The sequence below is a fragment of the Triturus cristatus genome, chromosome 3_2, assembly GCF_964204655.1.
Source record: "Triturus cristatus chromosome 3_2, aTriCri1.1, whole genome shotgun sequence".
Classification (NCBI taxonomy): domain Eukaryota; kingdom Metazoa; phylum Chordata; class Amphibia; order Caudata; family Salamandridae; genus Triturus; species Triturus cristatus.
Window position 1 is genome coordinate 203,142,038 of NC_140584.1, and position 20,065 is coordinate 203,162,102.

Genomic DNA, 20,065 nt, shown 5'->3' on the forward strand with positions numbered 1-20,065 from the left:
GTAGGTGAGTTTTCAAAGTGCTGCTGGCTGGCGACAAGCTTGCATTCACGCGAGTGTGCACGCGCAAACCGCCAGCCTTCAGCGCCATCTGTCTTTCCTCTTGCTTGCTCCCTGCCTCCGCCCCTCCCCCACCTTCGCGCTTACAAGCGTAAGCAAATTAACATAATGCAGCATAACATAATGGTTACTGATATACACCATTTTTATTTTGCTAAAATTTCAGAAAGCCAACAATAATTCAAATCCACTTGCACATACAACATACTGGGCGAATGCCACTCTCATGCCTGGATGCTTGCATTTGCAACAGCACCACTGCCCCCAGAGGACAGAAAACGAACAACCAACTCAAAATAACAATACGAGTTATGTTATGTTTGTTGTAGGGACATTTACGAGCAGCAGACTTGAATACTGCTTAGCCCTCCACAGAATACAAGAAAGAGAGGTTTCTTCTGCAAGCCAATAGGTAAATAGCATCTCTGAATTTTACTAACTCTTTGTCAAAATTATCAATAAAATCGGGCTACAGCGCAGAAAAATCTACAAACTCTCCTTTAGAAGTGTAAGTTGCTCCATCGCCATTACACTTTTTTTCCTTCTGGATAATTGTATGTGGGTGGTGACATGAGTAACGCAAACTATTTCATCTGCGGGATGCAATACACAAATACATCAACATTTCTACACAACATATATATCGAAATCAAACCATAATGATGGCTCCGTAAGTTAAATGATCACTTCTGATATCTGCACTGCTCTGCAAGTCAAATGTTCAAATCTCTGCAAAACAGACAGCCTTTGCACCTTTCGAGGTCGGCAATTTGATCACCATTAATCTGGTATAGTAACACTGCGCATTTGCAGGGCTTACAAATGGGAAAACAACACATACACACACAACCACACACACACACAACCACACAACCACACACACAACCACACACAACCACAACCACACACAACCACACAACCACACACAACCACACACACACAACCACACACACAACTACACACACAACTACACACACAACTACACACACAACCACACACACAACCCCACACACACACACAACCACACACACACAACCACACACACATAAACACACACAACCACACACACACACACACAACCACACACACACAACCACACACACACATAACCACACACAACCACACACACGCACACACACAATACATACACAACCACACACACAACCCCAGACACAACCACACACACACACAACCACACACACACAGCCACACACAGCCACACACAACCACACACACACACAACCACACACACAACCACACACACAACCAACCACAACCAACCACACAACCACACACACAGACACACACACACAACCACACACACACAACCACACCCACAACCACACACACAACCACACCCAACCACAACCACACGCACACCCACAGACAACCACACACACACACAACCACACACACAACCACAACCACACGCACAACCACAACCACACACACAAAGGGAGGAGACAACTGCAGCAGGACCTTCGGCTCGATCAGGACAGCAGAACCACCGGAAAAGGAACCCCTCGGCACGACTTGGGCAGCAAGAAGTTGTCACTGGAGACATCGTGATCCTATGCACAATAGTGACATCAATGATCTAATCCAAACTGTAAACTGTGACAAATAACATCCCTATATATTGCAGTACCACAAAAACAGCAACAAGCATTGGCATAGCCAATAGGTCTCGCCTTTGGGACCTTATAAGTGTTTTGCCATGCAACAGTTGTTGTTGCACCAAGGATATTGTGCTGCATAACTAAATACTTATAAGGTCCCAAAAGCGAGACCTATTGGCTATGCCAATGCTCGTTTCTCCAGATTAGGATCTTGGTCCTGGTGAATTGCCATGATCTGCTTTGACATTAAAAAGGCAAGAAACATAACAAGGGGACCCGCATATTAAATTGACTTTGGGTATCCCTTAGTTATTTGTTGTCTCACATTACACCAGTCTACTCACACTATCAGACACAAATCTGCACCTCACTCTTCACATCGGTAAAAAACAAAAGAACTTCAGCAAAGAGCCCCCTCGCGGGGCCCGTTGGACATTGCAGCACCGGCCCAACGAGGAGCTGCCCGATGATGAAGCAAGACACCCATTTGGGTGTGTGAGGGTTCTTGCTCCTGGGGAATCAGCGCCCCTAATGTGATGCTTTGTGAGTTTCCAGACCTTGTTCCTCTCCTGTTAGGAACTGCACACTCTTTTGACTCACATAGCCTGATTGGGGGCATGTATGCTGGACCTTTATTCGCTCCTTGTTCCTTTCTTTGTAGATTCTGCACCTTGTTGGAGTCAGCTTGGTAAAATAACAGAAGGAGGCAGAGGGGAGGAGTCAATAAAAAAATAAAAACGTACATGCTACGCCTGTCGTGAGATGGACATGCCCATATATGTTAAGACTGAGACTAGGAGGACCCCATGAGGTGGTAATGCTCTAGAAGGCATTTTAAGTACAAAAGCAAGCACAGGATCCTGTAATCATTTATCATGTTTGGAAAACGGATGTTAAAAACGCCAACCTTTGACCTGAGTCTAGACAAAAGATACGTAATGATACGTACTGGTAACATTGTATTGTTTCGCTTTATGCTCCGCCCCAGGAGACGCGTCTGCTTCGCAGCCTGCTGTTCTCAGGACTGCCTCCCTTATACCAAGAACCAGGAAGGAAACCACAGACCCCAAGGAGCCCTGGGCCTCCCTGAACGTGGGCTCCAGCTTTTGTTCCAACAAATGGACTTGGCTGGCAAAAGTCCTCCACCCAAAATCACTACATCCGAAGCAAGGCTTCAAAACAGACTGCTGGCACCAGTCTAATGACGGGGAAGGAGTCGATGAATATGTGGTGGTCAACGGATATATGACCCGTTGAGGCCAGAGATGCCGGTAGGCCTCAGACAAAGCACCTCCGCTGCAGTTTGGGCACTAGAATTTTCAGAGCCCATAGGCAAAATGGTATTTTGCCATATGGGTGTTCCCCTCTCCTCTAGTAATAAAGCAATTTTTTCGGTCATTTGTTGTATTCTGGTACCCCCATCTGGCCATTTCTGGTGGTTCTGAGAGGCAGTGGCATACATCAGCCTTAATGTCACATCAGCACTCCTACACAGCTCCATTACCAGATGTACAAAACAACATGTTGGCAGTTTTGCGTGAAGACAGATTTTGTAGTTTCTTTTGTTTTTAATTGTTGATCAACTATACGGACTTGTGGTACTTTTATTCAATTTTCGTATTTATCCTGAATATACCAAAGAACAGCTGTAGTGAAACAAGGTGAATATGGTTCCTGTGGGACACATACACAAAACATTGTGTGCACCTCTGTTGAACTAACGCGTCAAAAATAGAAATTGCGGATGCAAGCTACACATCCTGATTCATAAAATCCATGTGTGTGTATTTTTACACCAGTAAATCCTATTTCTAACTATGGACAATCTAGTAGTATGGCAGATTTTCCACCGTCCCAATGTGATGAGAAGGGTTTGCTCCCAGTGGCTTTTTACTGGAGTGGCCGTTGGGACGGCTGTGAATCCTCACAAAGTTGTAACTTTGATGGTGTTTATAAACCCTCCCATTAGTTTCACTTACACATTTTCCACACAAGCTATTTTGTACGACAAAAGCTGGAGTAAATGTGAAAATAGGCGTCAAAAATATCAAAATACCGATATCCGATGAGTGCCCCTTGAAGGAAAAAAATTGAAATAAAGTTAAGGTACTTTTGCACCATTACACTCGCATTAAACATGAGAATAATAAACTTGCATTATATTGCCTTACACGAACTCAGTATATCTAAGATTTCTGTAGATTTCCATGCGCAGGTTTACGACATTTGTGAATCTTCAAAAAATAGTACCTTCTAAAAAAAAATCAGGAGTTGCTGCACTCTTTTGTTTTATGAACAGCTGAGTGTGACTGAGTCAGGGAGAAAGGTAGACTTTTTCCACTGCTGCTTCCTGTTTCCTGCCCGTCGCTAATTTTAGAGTGCGCTATCTTGGCGGTAAAATTTAGGAATGAAGGGTTAGCGAGCTGCAAACAGAATGTGTGGGAAACAGACGTGAACGCGTCACTTCAATACATTTGCATTAATTGGCCTCTGTGGCGATAGGCAGCCAAATAGATTCTAAATATTGTCCTGCCTGCCACATTCAGTCGGCTCAAGATGCAGTATCTGTAGTCACGCCCTCGCTTCGGATTGGTTGTCTCAGAGTTCCAATCAAGCGACACTCACAGCCCAGCGCCCTTCATGCACGCTGATAAGGGCAGCACGCATTCTACTGGCGTTGACTTTCTGTTGACGTGTTTACATCTTTATATCAGAACAATTTATGATATTTTCCCAACAACGGAACAGCCTCTTCAGGCGTGGGCAGAGGTGGGCGACCCAATAAATTAACAGGGAGTGCTGAGCGGGCCGAGCCAAGAGTCTGGTTTGGCTCTCAGAGCAGGGCACGAGCCGAGCCCGGAAAGTGTTTGGCATGTGAATTATGCAACAAAAGTCGTATACAAATATATCAAAATTCCAACAACTACATTTCATTAACACGCAGAAGCTTTTCACCCGTGCATCAGATGACATCACTACATTGATGACAGGTATTAATTAAAATCAAAGTGATCGATTTTTAACATGCATGTAGATGTATTCAGGTCACGAACCCTGGTCCCACTGGTACACTAAGAGGCACGTCACTTGTCATTTACACCCTATAGGTAGCTTAGATTCGTATTCTCATGCAGCAACACTATAGTGTATGAAATCAAGCACAAAAGGTTTTTGTAGACTGCACACCCCGATCTCACATATTTCAAGGTGTTCTCATAACTGACATTGAAGAGAAGGCTCGGTGAATGACATTTTTGTCAAGGATCACACAGCTTGGTAAAGCGAGGCTGCCGGGATTGATCCCAGGTTTTCTGGTTCCACATTGTGGAGTTCAGCCTCTAAATGGACATCACTCTCTCTCAACCGTTTTACATCACAGGTCACTGCCTTGTGCCTAATGTGTAGTGAATGCCTATGGTTGGAGCGTGGTGGACGGCAGAAGCCACATGAGGGCTCGGCTCGTTCTGGGCTCCAGGATCAATGAAAACCTCTAGCTGAGTGAGAGCCGGGCACTTGGCTGGAGCCTGGCTCCAACTTTCAGTGGCTCGACCACCTCTAGGCGTGAAGAGTGCTAGTCAGTGAAGACAAGTAGACAAGTAGTGACTTTTCGGTAAACATGTTTCTCCTGTTTTGACCCTGAAAGAGAAGAAAGAGCTGTACACGCTGTAATTTCATGTGTATTTTCAAAAGAACAGAAATACATTTTCAGAATATATGACTTGGAAATCTTGTTTAATTTGCACATTTCTTTTGGAGCTATTTCCATTCTTGTATACTGCAGGAAATGCTTTGAGATATAATCTCAGGTTGCCCAGAACATAGGGGCATATTTAGAAGCCCTTATCGCCACAGTGACATTCCTGTGGCGATATGGACTTCGCCTTATTTACAAGGCAGCGTTAAGCCACTTAACATGGCTCAACGCTGCCTTGTAAACAAGGCCCCTTTCATGCTATACTTAGCGTGAAAGTGGCGGATGGTGGGTGTTCCACCACAACACCCATCGATTTTGATGTTGCGCCACACTTACAAGGGCACCGTAAATGTGGGGCAGCGCCAACATTAAGACCAGGGAAAACCTGGTCTTAAACAGGCACAACAAGGAGAAATGTTTCATTTCTCCTCGGTTTTGCTGTTTCTATGTGTGCTGCATTGCGCAGCACACATAGAAACAGCAAAAGGCCACTGATTATTTATGTGCAGTAAGGTGACCCTTCCTGCACATAAACGATCAATAAAAAAAATTAAGTTTTGCAACCTCTATGTGTGCTGCATTAAGCAGCCATTTCAGATTGTTTATGTGCAGGAAGGGACACCTTCCTGTTCATAGACAATCCTCCCCTACAACGCAGGGTGTCAACGTTGGCCTAGCAGCCAAAACTAGCGCCAGCGCAGGGGGAAACGCAGGGCTGCACGTTATCCTTGTATTTAAGGTGCAGCCCTGCGTTTTGGAAGTGGCGGTGCTCATCGTTAAGACAAGGTGGCTGATGCCGTGCTCTGCCATTTTCTAGTAAATATGCCCCATAGTTCATTATGTTGAAGAGATGAAGTGTAAATAATGTAGAAACATACATTTAGACATCTAGGGGCATATTTACAAGCCCCTATCGCCACCACAACGTCACTTTCAGTGACGTTGTGGTGGCGATATGTGCTTTGCCTTATTTACAAGGCAGCTTTACGCCACTTAACATGGCTTAACGCTGGGTTGTAAATAAGGCCCCCTTTCACTCTTTGTTTAGCGTGAAAGGGGAGGGCAATGGGTGTTGCAGTGGGCGTTCCTCCTCAACACCCATTGATTTTGACGCTGCCCCCTATTTACAAGGGTGGGATAAATAGGAGGCAGCACCAAAAATGAAGACCAGGGAAAACCTGGTCTTAAACAGGCAAAACGAGGAGAAATGCTTTATTTCTCCTCATTTTTGATGCTTCCATGTGTGCTGCAATGGGGAGCACACATAGAAACAGCAAATTGCCATTGATTGTTTATGTGCAGGAAGGTGTCCCTTCCTGCACATAAAGCATCCCCCCCAAAAAATGATGTTTTGCAACTCAAGCAGCACACATAAAAGTTACATACCATCATTTAAAGATCTTCCCCTCAACGCAGACACCCTTGCACTATGGTGCAAGGGTGCCTGCTTTGGCGCTAGGCTGCTAAGTTTAGCGCAAGCGCAGGGGGAAACATTCGATCGCGCTCATTTGTTGGGACAGTTCTGCTTTGGTATCAGCTTTGGTATCAGCTCTTTGTTCCAATTCAATCCGACTGGTTACCTCTTGACAAAAGTATATACCTTCCTTGTTTGTCGAATATCACCAGAGAGGACTAGAAGGTAGAGCATCAATGCTTACTCTCACACCCCTATTCTTCTTCTTACGGAGGTGGGTCTGGGGACAGAATGCCTGACGATAAGACAGCCTTTTTGAAAGAATACAAAAGTACAGTTTGTCATGGCTTTGTGGCCTCTGTGGTACCCTCTGGCTCCCTCACACAGTCCCAAATACTCCCAGAGTATGGGCAAGCAGTCTCAGGGATAAGCTTTATTAGGCCCGATCACATCTCTCAGTGGTCAATGCCTCCAAAAAGTTTGAAGTTTTGGAAATTGTCAATAGTCTTGGTTTGGGAGGGTGATATCATTGAAAACAATGGACTTACAATTCTTTGGATGGTGAAGGAAGTTTCCAGGGCTAGTGAGCCCACTGATGTCTATGGGAGACAGTTTGCTTGTTTGAAGGGTGACGATGGGTCACCCTCCGTGTGAGGGTATGTTTTTTTTAAACAAACTTCACTGTGCCATCATTCAGAGTACATTCCAGAATAACAAAGATTCCTGGCATTTTCGTTTTAGGTATAGCATTGACCCATCTTTCTCCATAAGTAAATATATACATACTTCAATCCTCGTATGTGTGAGGGTAAGTTGACAGGTGTGGAACTAGGCGGGGTGGCAGGGTCAACCTTAGATCAGAGGCAAGCATAGGCAGAAATATAACTTCTCAGCCCAGTAACTGCAGAATAACTGATAAAGATCTTGGGCCATATGTACGAACACATTTTCCCATACACATAGAATGGGTAAAATCCTTTGATACATCTGGCCGCTTGCCTCCTGGAATTCCCTACTGGAAAAGGGATGCAACTCATCAGACACTATCTGATGTTCGATACCCATCAGAGGTTAAAGCAAGAGGTTTTGTCCTCATACGTCACAATCCCATGTTCTGAACCAGAGAGAGAGCACAAGTCCATCTGAGTGTAAATAAGACTTTGCAATGCAGCACAGAGCACAAATATGTTTCTCTTCCTCTCTCTCTTTTCTGCTTTTCTCACTCCTACTCGGGAGGGGGGTCAAAGCCTGATGATGAAAAATAAGTCTTGGTCCCTGTAAGTGTCAGCGTGGCTGGATCCAAACTAGGGTGGCATAGTGAGCAAAAGAACAATAGATTAAACCAAGATCTCTTGACTGGGGGTGAGTGGTTGAACAGTTTCAGCGCTCCGTCCATCATCTTGTGTTTGTCAGTAGTCACCATCTGTAGCCACTGGTACAAATCAACCACCGCACGTATATACCCATAGGCAACGCCATAGCCCTGCCATTGTGGTTAGTATGGTGAGTTGATGCAGGATTGATGCCCCTTACAGAGCAGAGCATTCAAAGGTGTAGCAGGTGCAGTTACATAGGGGCCCAGTGGCTTGAGGGAGCCACTGAATCCTCATTATTGCTGTATTTCATCACCCCTACACAATGCCATGTCCCTCGCTTGATCTAAGGCCAGGCACCCTTGTTAGGCCATTTGTTGGATATAGAGCAACAAGCAGAGAAGAGCCTGATCTTATTTCATGTGTTGAAAGGAACAGGTATTTTTTTTATGTCCTTCAGGAATAAGAGGTGGTCTTTGATATTCAGAGTGCATGCAGGTCGTCTGTCCCATCACTTCCATAGTTTATGCATGTGGCACCTATGGGATGACATTCCATACTCTAATGTCAGTCTATAATGCCAATTTTAACAGGTCCAAAATGGTATATAAAATAAAGAAGACACACAGCTTTCACCGCATTAAATCCCCTGTTTTTAAATTCTTTAAAATATGAAACTGCATTCTTATCAATAGATCTCAAAATACCATTGTGTAGGATTTGTACACAAGCCCTATATATTGAGAAGAAAACAACTATACTAGAAAATAAGTAACTTTGAAATCTGAATAAATTATAATTGTCTTTTCTTTCTATATAACTTTTCAGATACAGGAAACGACCAAGAACCAGCCAGTAGCACAGATCCAGAAAAAAGTGCTTCTCTTTCTCACACCGACAGCATGTACATTTCCACAACGTATAACAGAGGTGGGGAGAGAACTTTATTATCCATAACAAACCGGAGTATGTCTGCGGATATCACTGAAAGCTCTGTGTCTTATAATACATCCAAAACATCAGATACCCCAGACTCGCCTTCAGTACAGGACACTGGGAGGTCTAGGATTTTAAGGGGCGACACACACTTCACCATAGCTTCCAGGGAGCGCTTCCTAGCTCAATCTTCCAAGACATCGACACATTCATCTCAAACCTACGACTCTCGGAGTGAGACTTTGGAGCCTATTGACAATTTCCAGAATACAACAAAAGATGAAGCAAACACAGATGATCCTTCTGTGGACTCGGGTGTGACAACCAGTCGGTCTGACTATGGTTCAACTGTCTCATTGCCATCATCATCATCATCAGATTTATTTGTTTCTTCGTTAAATGGATCTCTGTCTTCAGCATCTCCTTCATCGCTGTCACCTGAGTCATTTTCATCCACTTCAAGTGAGTCCTTTTTACTGTTGCATTCTGAGATGTCCACGTCATTTACAATGTCAGAATCTTCCACAGAGACCTTAACAGCATCATCATCTCAAAGTCCATACTTCCCATCACCATCATCAAGAACTTCCAGTATACCAGTGACCTTTTTGGAGCCTGTGGTTCCCAAATCCCCATCTCCAATACCTTCCTCTTTCTCAGAAGTCCCATCCTCTATATCAACAACCTCTTTGTTGCTTTCACAACGTCCATCTCTGACATCTTCATTTTCAGCATCAACTCCATCCTCATGGTCACCATCCCTGTTTTCATCCCTGCCTACTGCATCTCTGTCGACTGAGAGCTATCAAACAAGCCCTTCATCTGTGGCAAGACAAGATCCAGGGGACTCTGTTGAAGTGGACACTTCCACAGCCCCGGATCACAGTAGCTTATCCACAGGTTCACCTCAAACAGATACCAGCACGAGCATGGGCTCGCCAACGTTGTCTTCTTCGGAAATTACAACAGAACGTTCGAACAGCCCTTTGTCAAACACAGATGGAATAAGCAGAACAGAGAGCTTTACAGATGCCAGCATCACTTGGGAAGATGGCACTTTTGGAAAAACCACAGCTTTTTTGGCCACAAAAATAAGTTCTACTCAGGGAGCACATCAATTTCAGACTCCAAAGCAGGCAACCAGTATTACGCCAGATTTAACAACTCTATCCGATCAATTTACAACATCACAGAGGACAACAAAGAAAACTGTCCAAACAGTTTCCAGAACTACAGAGTCACTGAGTGAAGAGCTGACAACACACTATTCAGTCCTCTTTAGAACTTCTGCGATGGAAACTGATCCTACATCCAGTACACATGAAATTCCTGGAATGTCTACCACAGACATGGGAGTGAGTTCAAGCGCAATTATTAGCATCACAGACCAGAACATACTGGCCTCAGTGCCCCACAACACATTTTCTTCAGTTAAAACCAGTGCCATGCCTTCAGTTGCAACAAAATTCAGCACCTTAGCACCACCTGTGACTTCTCAAAAATCAGGTAAGTTATTCAAATTTTACGTTTGTTGTGGGAACGTTTTCAGGAGTCCCGGGGCAGTTGGGGGTTATTGGGCTTAGATTGTGTCAATCAGATCAGGGGCGTAACACAGGCCCCCGCAGCCCCCGCGGTGCGGGGGGGCCCGACCTTTAGGGGGCCTCCTCAGCAACGCACTTCTGCTGGAGACCTCGGGATTGCATCCGGAGAGGGCCCCTCCAGGCACCCTGCAGGGGGGCCCCCTCAAGTTTTGTTACGCCACTGAATCAGAGCATTTCCTACTGTTGACCTGGGGGTTACCCTGACTGTTGAGTCCACAATGAGCTCCAAGGGCTCTCCATTCACACTTATCCTTCAAGGTAGTGAAGTTTAGCATTCCAACAATTACTCAGGGAGTTGCTGTGGTGATAGAGACAAAGAGACTCATTTACAATAAAATGGTGCAGCACGGTGGCGCAAGCAATTTTGCAGTGCAGCGTCATTCTAAAAGTGCAGGAATGTGCAGTATTTATAAGAATACTGTGCATTCTTGTACTGACCCATGCTCAGGTGCTAAAAAAGCAGCCTAGCACGAATGCAGGTTGCAAGGGTGCCTGCGTTGCTGGGATGATTGAGTTTGTGCAGGAAGGGACACCTATCTTCACAAAATCAATCAATGGAGGCGGTTTCCTCCTTCTATGTGTGTTGCATAGAAACAAGGATATTTGTCCTAGTTGTGTTTCCTAACGCCACCTACGATTCCTTGTAATTCTGGAAATGCTTCACATTCCATGGATGCTGCGTGGGAACACCCACAGCAACACCCATGGAACCCCCTTTCACGCAGTGTTCTGCATGAAAGGGGCACATATTTAGAAGGCCATGAAAAGCCACGTAAAGTGTCTTTGCCTGGCATTGTAAATATGCTGTGGCACATTGCGCCACCGGAGAGTAAAAAAAAGCAAACGTGCTGCTAGGGCCTCGTAAATGAGGCCCTAAGAACACATACCAGTTTAATATTCATTGTACCACCTTATTCTGCTGTAAAAGAAGAATAATTTTACTCACAAAATACTGTACATAAGGTTACAGAAACAACAAACTAGGCCAGGTAGTGCCTATACCTTCAGTAGCTACTGAGGAGGTGGCATATTGTGCTCCCAGGGGAAACCTCTAGGCAACTCTCTGCAATTGTTCAGGTCCCTGGGGCCTCCCTTGGAGGGGGTATTTTATCTGGAGGCTATTGTGGCAGTGTTGACCAGGTTGTGAGCCAGTACGTCAGGATATCCTGTTTTTCTCTGCCTGCGTTCCCCAGGTATACAAAATACCATTTGTGATGTCTCAGTCAGTCTCTGGGAGTCTTCAGGCAGGAGAATCCCAAAACCAAGATGTAAAAGCAACAGAGGCTGTCCCACTTAACTACCGGTTAACCTGTTGGGATATGCCTTCCATAGAACAATGGGCCAGGGAGCGCACGAGGAAACTATCTTCAGAGAGGCCCTTTGTCTAACCTCTATCAACCCCCAAACCACTACAAACAATTCCTGGAAGAACTGTACAATTCATATCTGCTGTCTGGGCTCTCTCCAACACTCCATATTAGATGCACTTGGATGTAGCAAATACAAAATGGATTCTAGTGACTATGGCCACATTTATCACATATGCTCCATACACTGGTACTGTAAGAGGCAACTCACTTGTCATTTGCGTCCTATAGGTAGCCTAGATTTGTGTTATAATGCAGCAACACTATTGTGTATTAAATCAAACAAAAAAGGTTTTTGTAGACTGCACACGTCAAACTCACATATTTGAAAGTGTTCTCATAAGTGACAATGAATAAAAAGAAGGCTCGATGAAATAAAATATTTGTCAAGGATCACACAACCCTATCTCTCACCCATTTTTCATAAAAGGTCACTGCCTCGTGTTTAACTTTTAGTGAATGCATGAGGCTAGAGTGTGGTGGCCGGCAGAGCCACATGAGGGCTCGGCTTGTTCCGGGCTTGAGGATCAATGAAAGCCTCCAGCTGAGTCAGTGCCAGCCACCTGCTTTGAGCCTGGCTCGAGCTTTCAGTGGCTCGCCCACCTCTAGGCGTGAAGATAGCTACACCAGTGAAGACAATTAGAGCCTTTTTGGTAAAGAAGTTTCTCTTTTTTTTTACAGACATCCTCTATATTCCCAGAAAGCCACACACATATAACATCCATTCCCTAAAGATCAAGTTGCAGGGCACTGGTGCACTAATTCACAAAAAAAGTGGGAGCGGCAAGTAGACAACTCTCCCGGCCAGGTTAAAATGCGTGCTGTGCCACTATAAACTGTATCACTTCCATCACTGTTGTCTACAGCCAGGCGAACTGACAGCAGTCACACCCTATAAGAGGTGTGGTAGTATAGCAGAAGCTCCCTCATGAGCACAACAATTTTGTGTGAGTGTGAGGAAGGGTTAATTTTCCCAAAAAGCATATTTCTCAAAACAGTAACGTCAACCAATATTAACTGATAGGCAGAAGAGGATGACTGCAGATGCTCTTGGCTTAAGCCAATCGTTTAAAATGTTTATGACCTGAGACCCAGAAACACGTTACAAATACGCTGATCACACAAAAAACAAGACCATGCATTCAATCACACAGCTTATACAAGTACACAAATGCGTTTAATAAAACGTTATATTATGTATAAACAGTTATTCTGAAATTGCATTGCCACTCACTGGGAATAGATGATCTTATATTACTCAACACATCCTACTAGTCTCCTCTTGGTCATGTCTTGGAAAAGTGCCCACGTCCTGTGACAAATTCTGCATTCTGTAGGTTGATATTCCCTACATTGGACAAGTAAAATTGAAACATAGCCTTACGTTGTTGAGTCTATGTTGGTCCCTTCAGATGTAAACATGTAAACTAACTACCCTTACTTGCTATCTTGGAGGCACCCAGATACTTTCCATGGGACATTTTCCTCAGGTTTGGGTCTCAAGAGGAGAAGTTCAGCTTAGAAGATGGTGCCTACCACTGGTCGTTTACCCTAGTTTTCACTATTTTATGACCCTGGCTAATTACAATCAGGTTTATTCACCTCAGAGTACCTGCCCGATGTGTTAATGGCATGCATAGGCAAGCAGAGTGGTCATGTCCGCTCTGTTAGTAGTAGACATGCTATGCTTCAGTCGCGAAACCGAGCCTCTTATGTAAATCCTAAATGCCTTTCCCATGGCCAAATTACCCACAGCAGTCATGTCAGACAATTACAGTCTTCCATCCCCATACGTGTACTAAGTGATTGATAAGATAAGGTCTGGAGTAAATATATCCAACATTTCAAGACGCAACAAGCCACTTTGTGGATGTTTAAAGGTCCACAGAAAGAATAGGTGCCAACAATCTTCTGAGGAGAAGTACAGCACAATTATCAAAACAGAGCAATATGGTGGCTCTGCCATGAGTTGTAGGCCAACTACAGGGTTCGCAGATGAACTGGTGACGTCACCGCAAGGCTTCATTCTGCTTCTGGTACTGAGATCAAATCAAATTTACTTTACTTGGCATAGTTGTAGACAAAGGCACAGTTCCAAACGTCCAGTAAAAATACTAGCCTAAATGCAGTTTACTATATTATCATTAAAGATGTATATGTATGGACAATATCAGAGATGTAAACATTACATAGGATGGCTTTCGCCCTATCATGCAACTGCCCTGAATCTAATTGCCTAAGTCTAGTTTGTCAGCTCAAGATAGTAATTCAGCCACTTAGACTTGCAGCTCAGTTTCATCCCAAGATATTTCTGCCTCACCGATAGCTTATCTGAATGAGACTTACAGACTCACTATGATTCATATTAAAAAGCCGTGCGATATATTTCTGTGAAGTTGTCCTTGTTTTTTCCCCAACTTGGATGATTGATACTTCAGTCGCTTCTATTTCAAGGGTCTTTTAATTCATTTTACCATCTCAGATTTCTGCCCCTTGATGTGTTAGTTTATCCTGAAATGTCTCTCTGGGTTAGAGTAAGATTCACATTCTCATTACAATATCCTAAGTGCCAGCTTGGGAATGATTTTTCAATTGCGGGATTCCTCACCAACCTGTTGTACTTTAAATTGTAAAACTGGCCTAGTTTATGATTTTGGGGCCAGATGCACACAGACTTCTGTTTGCAATTTCCTAATAGCGAAATTTTGCGATTCGCTTTTAGGAAATCGTAAACAGCTATGTACAACAGTGTGTTTTACACTGTTTGCAAATCCCAATGGGTCGCAAGGGACCTGCCACATTAATATTAATAAAGCAGGTCGCAATTTGGGACTTGTTGGGAATGGGTGGCACTCACAGGGATGGTGGCCTGCTGGGTGTCAGCAGACCACGATGTCTGTGACTGCTTTTTAAATGAAGCACTTTTTTATTTTGAAATGCAGCTTGTTTTTCTTAAAAGAAAACGGGATGCATTTAAAAAAGAAAGATGAAAAATATCCTTTTCATTTTTGAAGAGCAGACAGTGGTCTGTAGGACCATTGCCTGCTCTCAAAAAATGTTGGCGCCTACAATCACAAAGGGGAAGGGGGTTTCTTGGGGACCCCTTCCCATTTGCGAATGAGTTACCACCAACTTGAAGTTAATGGTAACTGCAAATCTGTTGCGACCGTATTCCCGGTAGCAAAACATTCCTACATACCAGTGCGACTTCCTATTAGGAAGAAACGCCTTTGGCACACCCCTTCCTAATAGAGACTCGCAAACCCAATTTGCGATTCAGTAAAGCTTACCGAATCGCAGATAGGGTTCTGTACAGACAAAAAGGCTTCTGTGCAGTCGCAAACTGCCCGCTTCTGCGATTCGGACTGTTTGCGAGCTGAAAAAATGCTTCGTACATCCTGCACTTGGATTCCAGAGCGTCGCATGACTTTCCTCCTGCATAACGAGAATCCCTACTTAAATTCAGAATGCCCCTCAGGCAGTGGCTTCCTCTCAGAAAGACCAGTAGACTGGTCAACAAATCACCTATCACGGCTTTTTCTGGGATTCATACATTTTTAATGGTAAATAATAATAAACATTGTAGGGTTCTTTTTCTTTTTCCTGAGGAGTCAAAGGCACTGTCGCCATTGACTCCTCAGGAAATGGTTAGACTTAAAAAAGTCCTTTTTAAAACAAACGAAACAAATGATGTCATACAGTTCGCTCTTCAATAGCAAACAAGCATGAAAACGTAGTTATTAAACATGAGGAAACAGATATTTGGCCCCTGTTTGCAAGTGCAGAGCTAAATTCCATGCTTGCACAGGGATCGATCTTACAAGTTGTGTGATAATTATCAAACCCTTGGAGTTTTCCCCAGATAAATTCCAGCCAAATTTGGTGTGCTAAATACCGATTCCATATGTTATGCCTCATTTTAAAGGGCACAACTTTTAGTAGGCGATAATTATCGCACCTTTTTAAATTCTGATCCCCGTGGTATTAAATTTTAAAAGGTGCAATAGTAATCGTCTTCCCAGCTGGGCATTCGTAATGAGGGCCTTACTCTCTCCCGTTGGTAAATAAAATCTTGTAGAGATCACTCTCGCACAGTATTTGTTAGATGTAGCAAATGTGTATATATCATAAATGCAGTTGCTATGCTGGGATGTAGAGAGCTCCATTGAAGGCAATGAAATAGAGATATTATCGAAGGCTGGTATAGGATATCTACCCCGACATTCAAGGGTTTCGCCTCTGCCTCTCCCTGATTTTATTTGAAAGTTCTGTCTTGAATGGGTATAATGTTCGCATGGCCATTTTCCAGAGGGATGTATGCGTTATCTATGTCCAGTGCTTAATTAGTAAAACAATAACTGCCAGGGCCGTCGTCAGAAGGCCACTACAGTTTGCCACTGTGCTAACACAACTACTAACTATAACACTGCTACAAGTGTGACAATTCAGACTGTTCAAGGCCGCCAACGCTTTAAAAGTGGCTTGGGTGGCAGGTATTAGTTGTTTTTAATGTATATTGAATTAACAATCAACAGTTTTTCTGCTTATCTTTAAATCGCACAAACAGCACCACCATGTGGAAGCTGTCATAAGTGCAGGTTCTGGCAATTAAGTGCCGGTGCTGAGCACCGGAAACCACTGGCTCAAATTAAGCACTGTTTATGCCCCCTCATTATAGGCCTTTGGTGAATTTCGCAATTTAAATTAGGTATAGGCATTGAAGCATTGATACAGCCCTCAATGTCAGATTGGAATGGTAGAGGTAAAGGTCATCCGTTAAGCTTCTATGAAAACAGGATTGAATCTCAGATACATTAGCACCAAAGAACACAGAGGGCCAGATTTGCAAGGAGAAGTCATACATTTCCTGCCATGGATGCTCCCCTATGCCCAGTATAAATGTGTGACTTTTGCAAGTTTTTAAACATTCCCAGTAGTATGCCTGGAGAATTGCACCTGTTGCAGTTTTCCAGCCTTGCTTCTGGGAAGGTCATTTAACATCTGCTATTTCCAAATGCTGAGTTATATGTAGAATATGACTCATAAGTATGTGGGCATTCACAAACCCTCAAGGGAAACCATGCCTTGAGCCTTAGACTCCAAACCCTTGTGCAAACTACTGTGCATGCAGTTGTGGCCTACAGTTGTGCAGTAGTAAAACCATTTATGTCAGGTTCTTGGCAGCATTTACTTACTCCCCCACTCCTCCTTATCCTGTTTGTTTCTTTAATGTATTTCTTATTGTAAATTTTAGCAGCTGCAAATTTGCTACTGGGCTACTCCTTTCTGCTAATGTGTTTTGTTACATCTTTTTCTTTGTTTTTCAATTTACTTCTCCCAGTAGCGGCCCGTGAAGGGAGTTACGTGGGTCATTGAGGCAGGGCGGGGGGTAGTAAACACCGGAATATGGATGAACAGAGGTAAGTAGACATTTAAATAAATAAAACAAATTTCTTTGTGCGCGCTGCATTGCATTTTGCGATGCTATGTGCGCAACAAAATTCGTTTCATTTATTTAAATGTTTACTTACCTCCGTTCATCCATATTCCGGTGTTTTCTACCGCCAAGTCTCACCACCCCACGGAACTCCCTCCACGGGCCGATACTGACTGCTCCAAAATTGCACCCTCGTACTTGGAACAGTAAATTTAAAAAATAGCAATAATGATGCACATCAATTTCATATTATTGTAATGGTTATAAACCAAAACAAAAAAGAAGCTGATATGTAAATAAAAATATACCATGCCAGATGATTTTAAGCTGAATGTTTATTTTGAGTATCTCATGTAATTAAATGAGAGTGGACCACACCAGATACTACGCCAGAATCTCATTGTTGTTTTCCTGGAAACCCTCAACCCCTACTTGTCGCCAGCGGTGTATATCCTCTTCACTGGGGCGATATGTGTGGGTGGCATCATCATTGGGTTCCGCACCTGGGTTCTCATTTCCCCAGGTGAGTAATGTCTCCAACTGGAGGGAGTGTGTCTGGTGAGTAATACTGATGGAATCCATGCAATTAATAAAATGACCTCCTATGCCTAAAGAAAGTTTAATATAAAGATAAAAGATGAGGGTAAGGTTATAAACAGAGTGTGGTGCCGTTGGGACGTATTATTTATCCTTGGTGTCAAGCAGGGTGGTAAACGTGTTTCAGCTGGAAATTGCCTCTAGGGGTCCATAGCTTTCACCAGGACCTTAAATTATCAGATCCCTTGTCGTCTTGGTATTCAGGTAAGTACATTAACTTATGTTCCTTTGTTTTTATTTTCCTCCACGAATAGTTGCTGCATGTATATTGGCCCGCAGCTTTTAGGGCAGGGATATGCTTCATCCCCGCCCCGAATGGGGAGTTTGGATTCAGCAGTGGCAGGATATTCCATTGCACCAATGAGTGATGAAGAATATCCCTGCACTCACCCTCTACCTATGAGGGATTAGGTTCCCCACTAAAAGTTGCAGGCCAATATACCTGCAGCAACGATTCGTGGAGGAATATAAAAAACAATGGAACGTACATTAATGTACTAACCTGAATACCAAGACGAATAGGGATCCGATCATGTTGTGCACCCTGCTTGATGTCAAAGATAAGTAATACGTCTCAACGGCACCACCCTCTGTTTTTAACCTTAACCCTATTCCTTTATCCCTATATTTAACTTTCTTTAGGCATAGGAGGTAATTTTATTAATTGCACAGATCCCACCAGTATTAATTGCCAGACACACTCCCTCCGGTCGGAGGCATCACTCACCTGGGTAAGCGAGTACCCCATTGCAGAACCCGATGGTGAGGCCACCCACACAAATTGCTCCAGTGGAGATGATATAAACCGCTGGAGGCAAGTAGGGGGTTAGTGTTTCCGGGATAACAACTGTGAGACGTTGGCATAGTATCCGATGTGGTCCACACTCCTTGGATTACCTGCTCCTTTCACCCTTTTTTGTAAAACAAAGAATTTTGAGAATCTGTCATTTAATTCAACCGATTGCATTCCCAATAATTTGTGACATATCATCATTTTACAGTTGGTATCTGTTCTCCCAACCCTTGCCTTCATGGGGGGAAATGTGCTGAGGATCAAGTCGCAAGCGCATACAAGTGTCAGTGTTTACCGTCCTGGACAGGAGAACAATGTGCTACAGGTAAGTGACGTTACAAACACAGAAGGGATGATGCATTGTTAATAATAGTTTTTGTAAACATTAGTAATAGCTAGAGAATAAAAATTGAATCTAATTTCCCAGTAGTGAGGAAATGTGACAAGGGCTATGCCTGGTGAATTGGTCAAATCTACAATCTATAATCATCCAAGCGTAAATAAAGTGAATCAAGCAGGGAACCGAATATGGGATGGTGTATTGGCCAAAACCAAAGGCACAAGTGAAGCAAAACAAAATATAAAGTGAAACCATTGATTGAGTGTTTAGGATAGAAGGGTTTATGGAAAGTTCTTTTTCAACAAATCATAGGATTGCCACCCTCCCCGAAAATAATAGCGGCCACCTGTACACACTTTAGGATTCTGCAGAGGTCCGGACATGATGCTTAAGAAGAACTTTATATGAAACCATCTTCATCCATTTATAGCATGGGCTTTTATCCTTTGTTCACTTTTATTATCAGTCGGGAGTCATTAAGGCTGCTGTAGAACACATTTGAAAGTGTTTTCTTCTTGTGTTTAGTGAATAACGTTATATCCTGGAAAAGTTTGGGAATGTTTCTATGTTGTTTATGTGACTTTTAATGCTCAAACGTAACGCACCACAATACTGTTTTCGCCAGGAAATGTCATAATGGGTTCCGTCATATCCGCGTGGATTGCGCAGGTTAGCGAGGAGGGGTTAAAAATGAAACTGATGGAAGCCCACAGGATGGGAGAGCGGAAAGGAAACAGGGAGGGCCAGCATGAGATCTTTGTAGAGTTATTTTAAGGTCCGGTCCCCACCCTGCGGATGCTCTGAATCTCCGAGCTCGGCCTCTTCTTCCTCACATTCCTTGCACATCTGCAGAGCCGCCAGTGGTTTTCGAGCATTTGAACCGCGGGCGCGTGAAAT

At 43.6% G+C, this 20,065-nt stretch overlaps 1 protein-coding gene across 2 annotated transcripts in view; it reads left to right on the plus strand.

The window, feature by feature from the left end:
• The window catches only part of HEG1 (heart development protein with EGF like domains 1), a 178,684-nt gene that overhangs the window by 75,939 nt on the left and 82,680 nt on the right, over nt 1-20,065 (plus strand). For both annotated transcript variants that reach the window (XM_085647511.1, XM_085647512.1), the window contains exons 2-3: nt 8,926-10,539; nt 19,037-19,153. In XM_085647511.1, the coding sequence (XP_085503637.1) occupies nt 8,926-10,539; nt 19,037-19,153 (1,731 nt within the window). The remainder of the gene's footprint in view (nt 1-8,925; nt 10,540-19,036; nt 19,154-20,065) is intronic.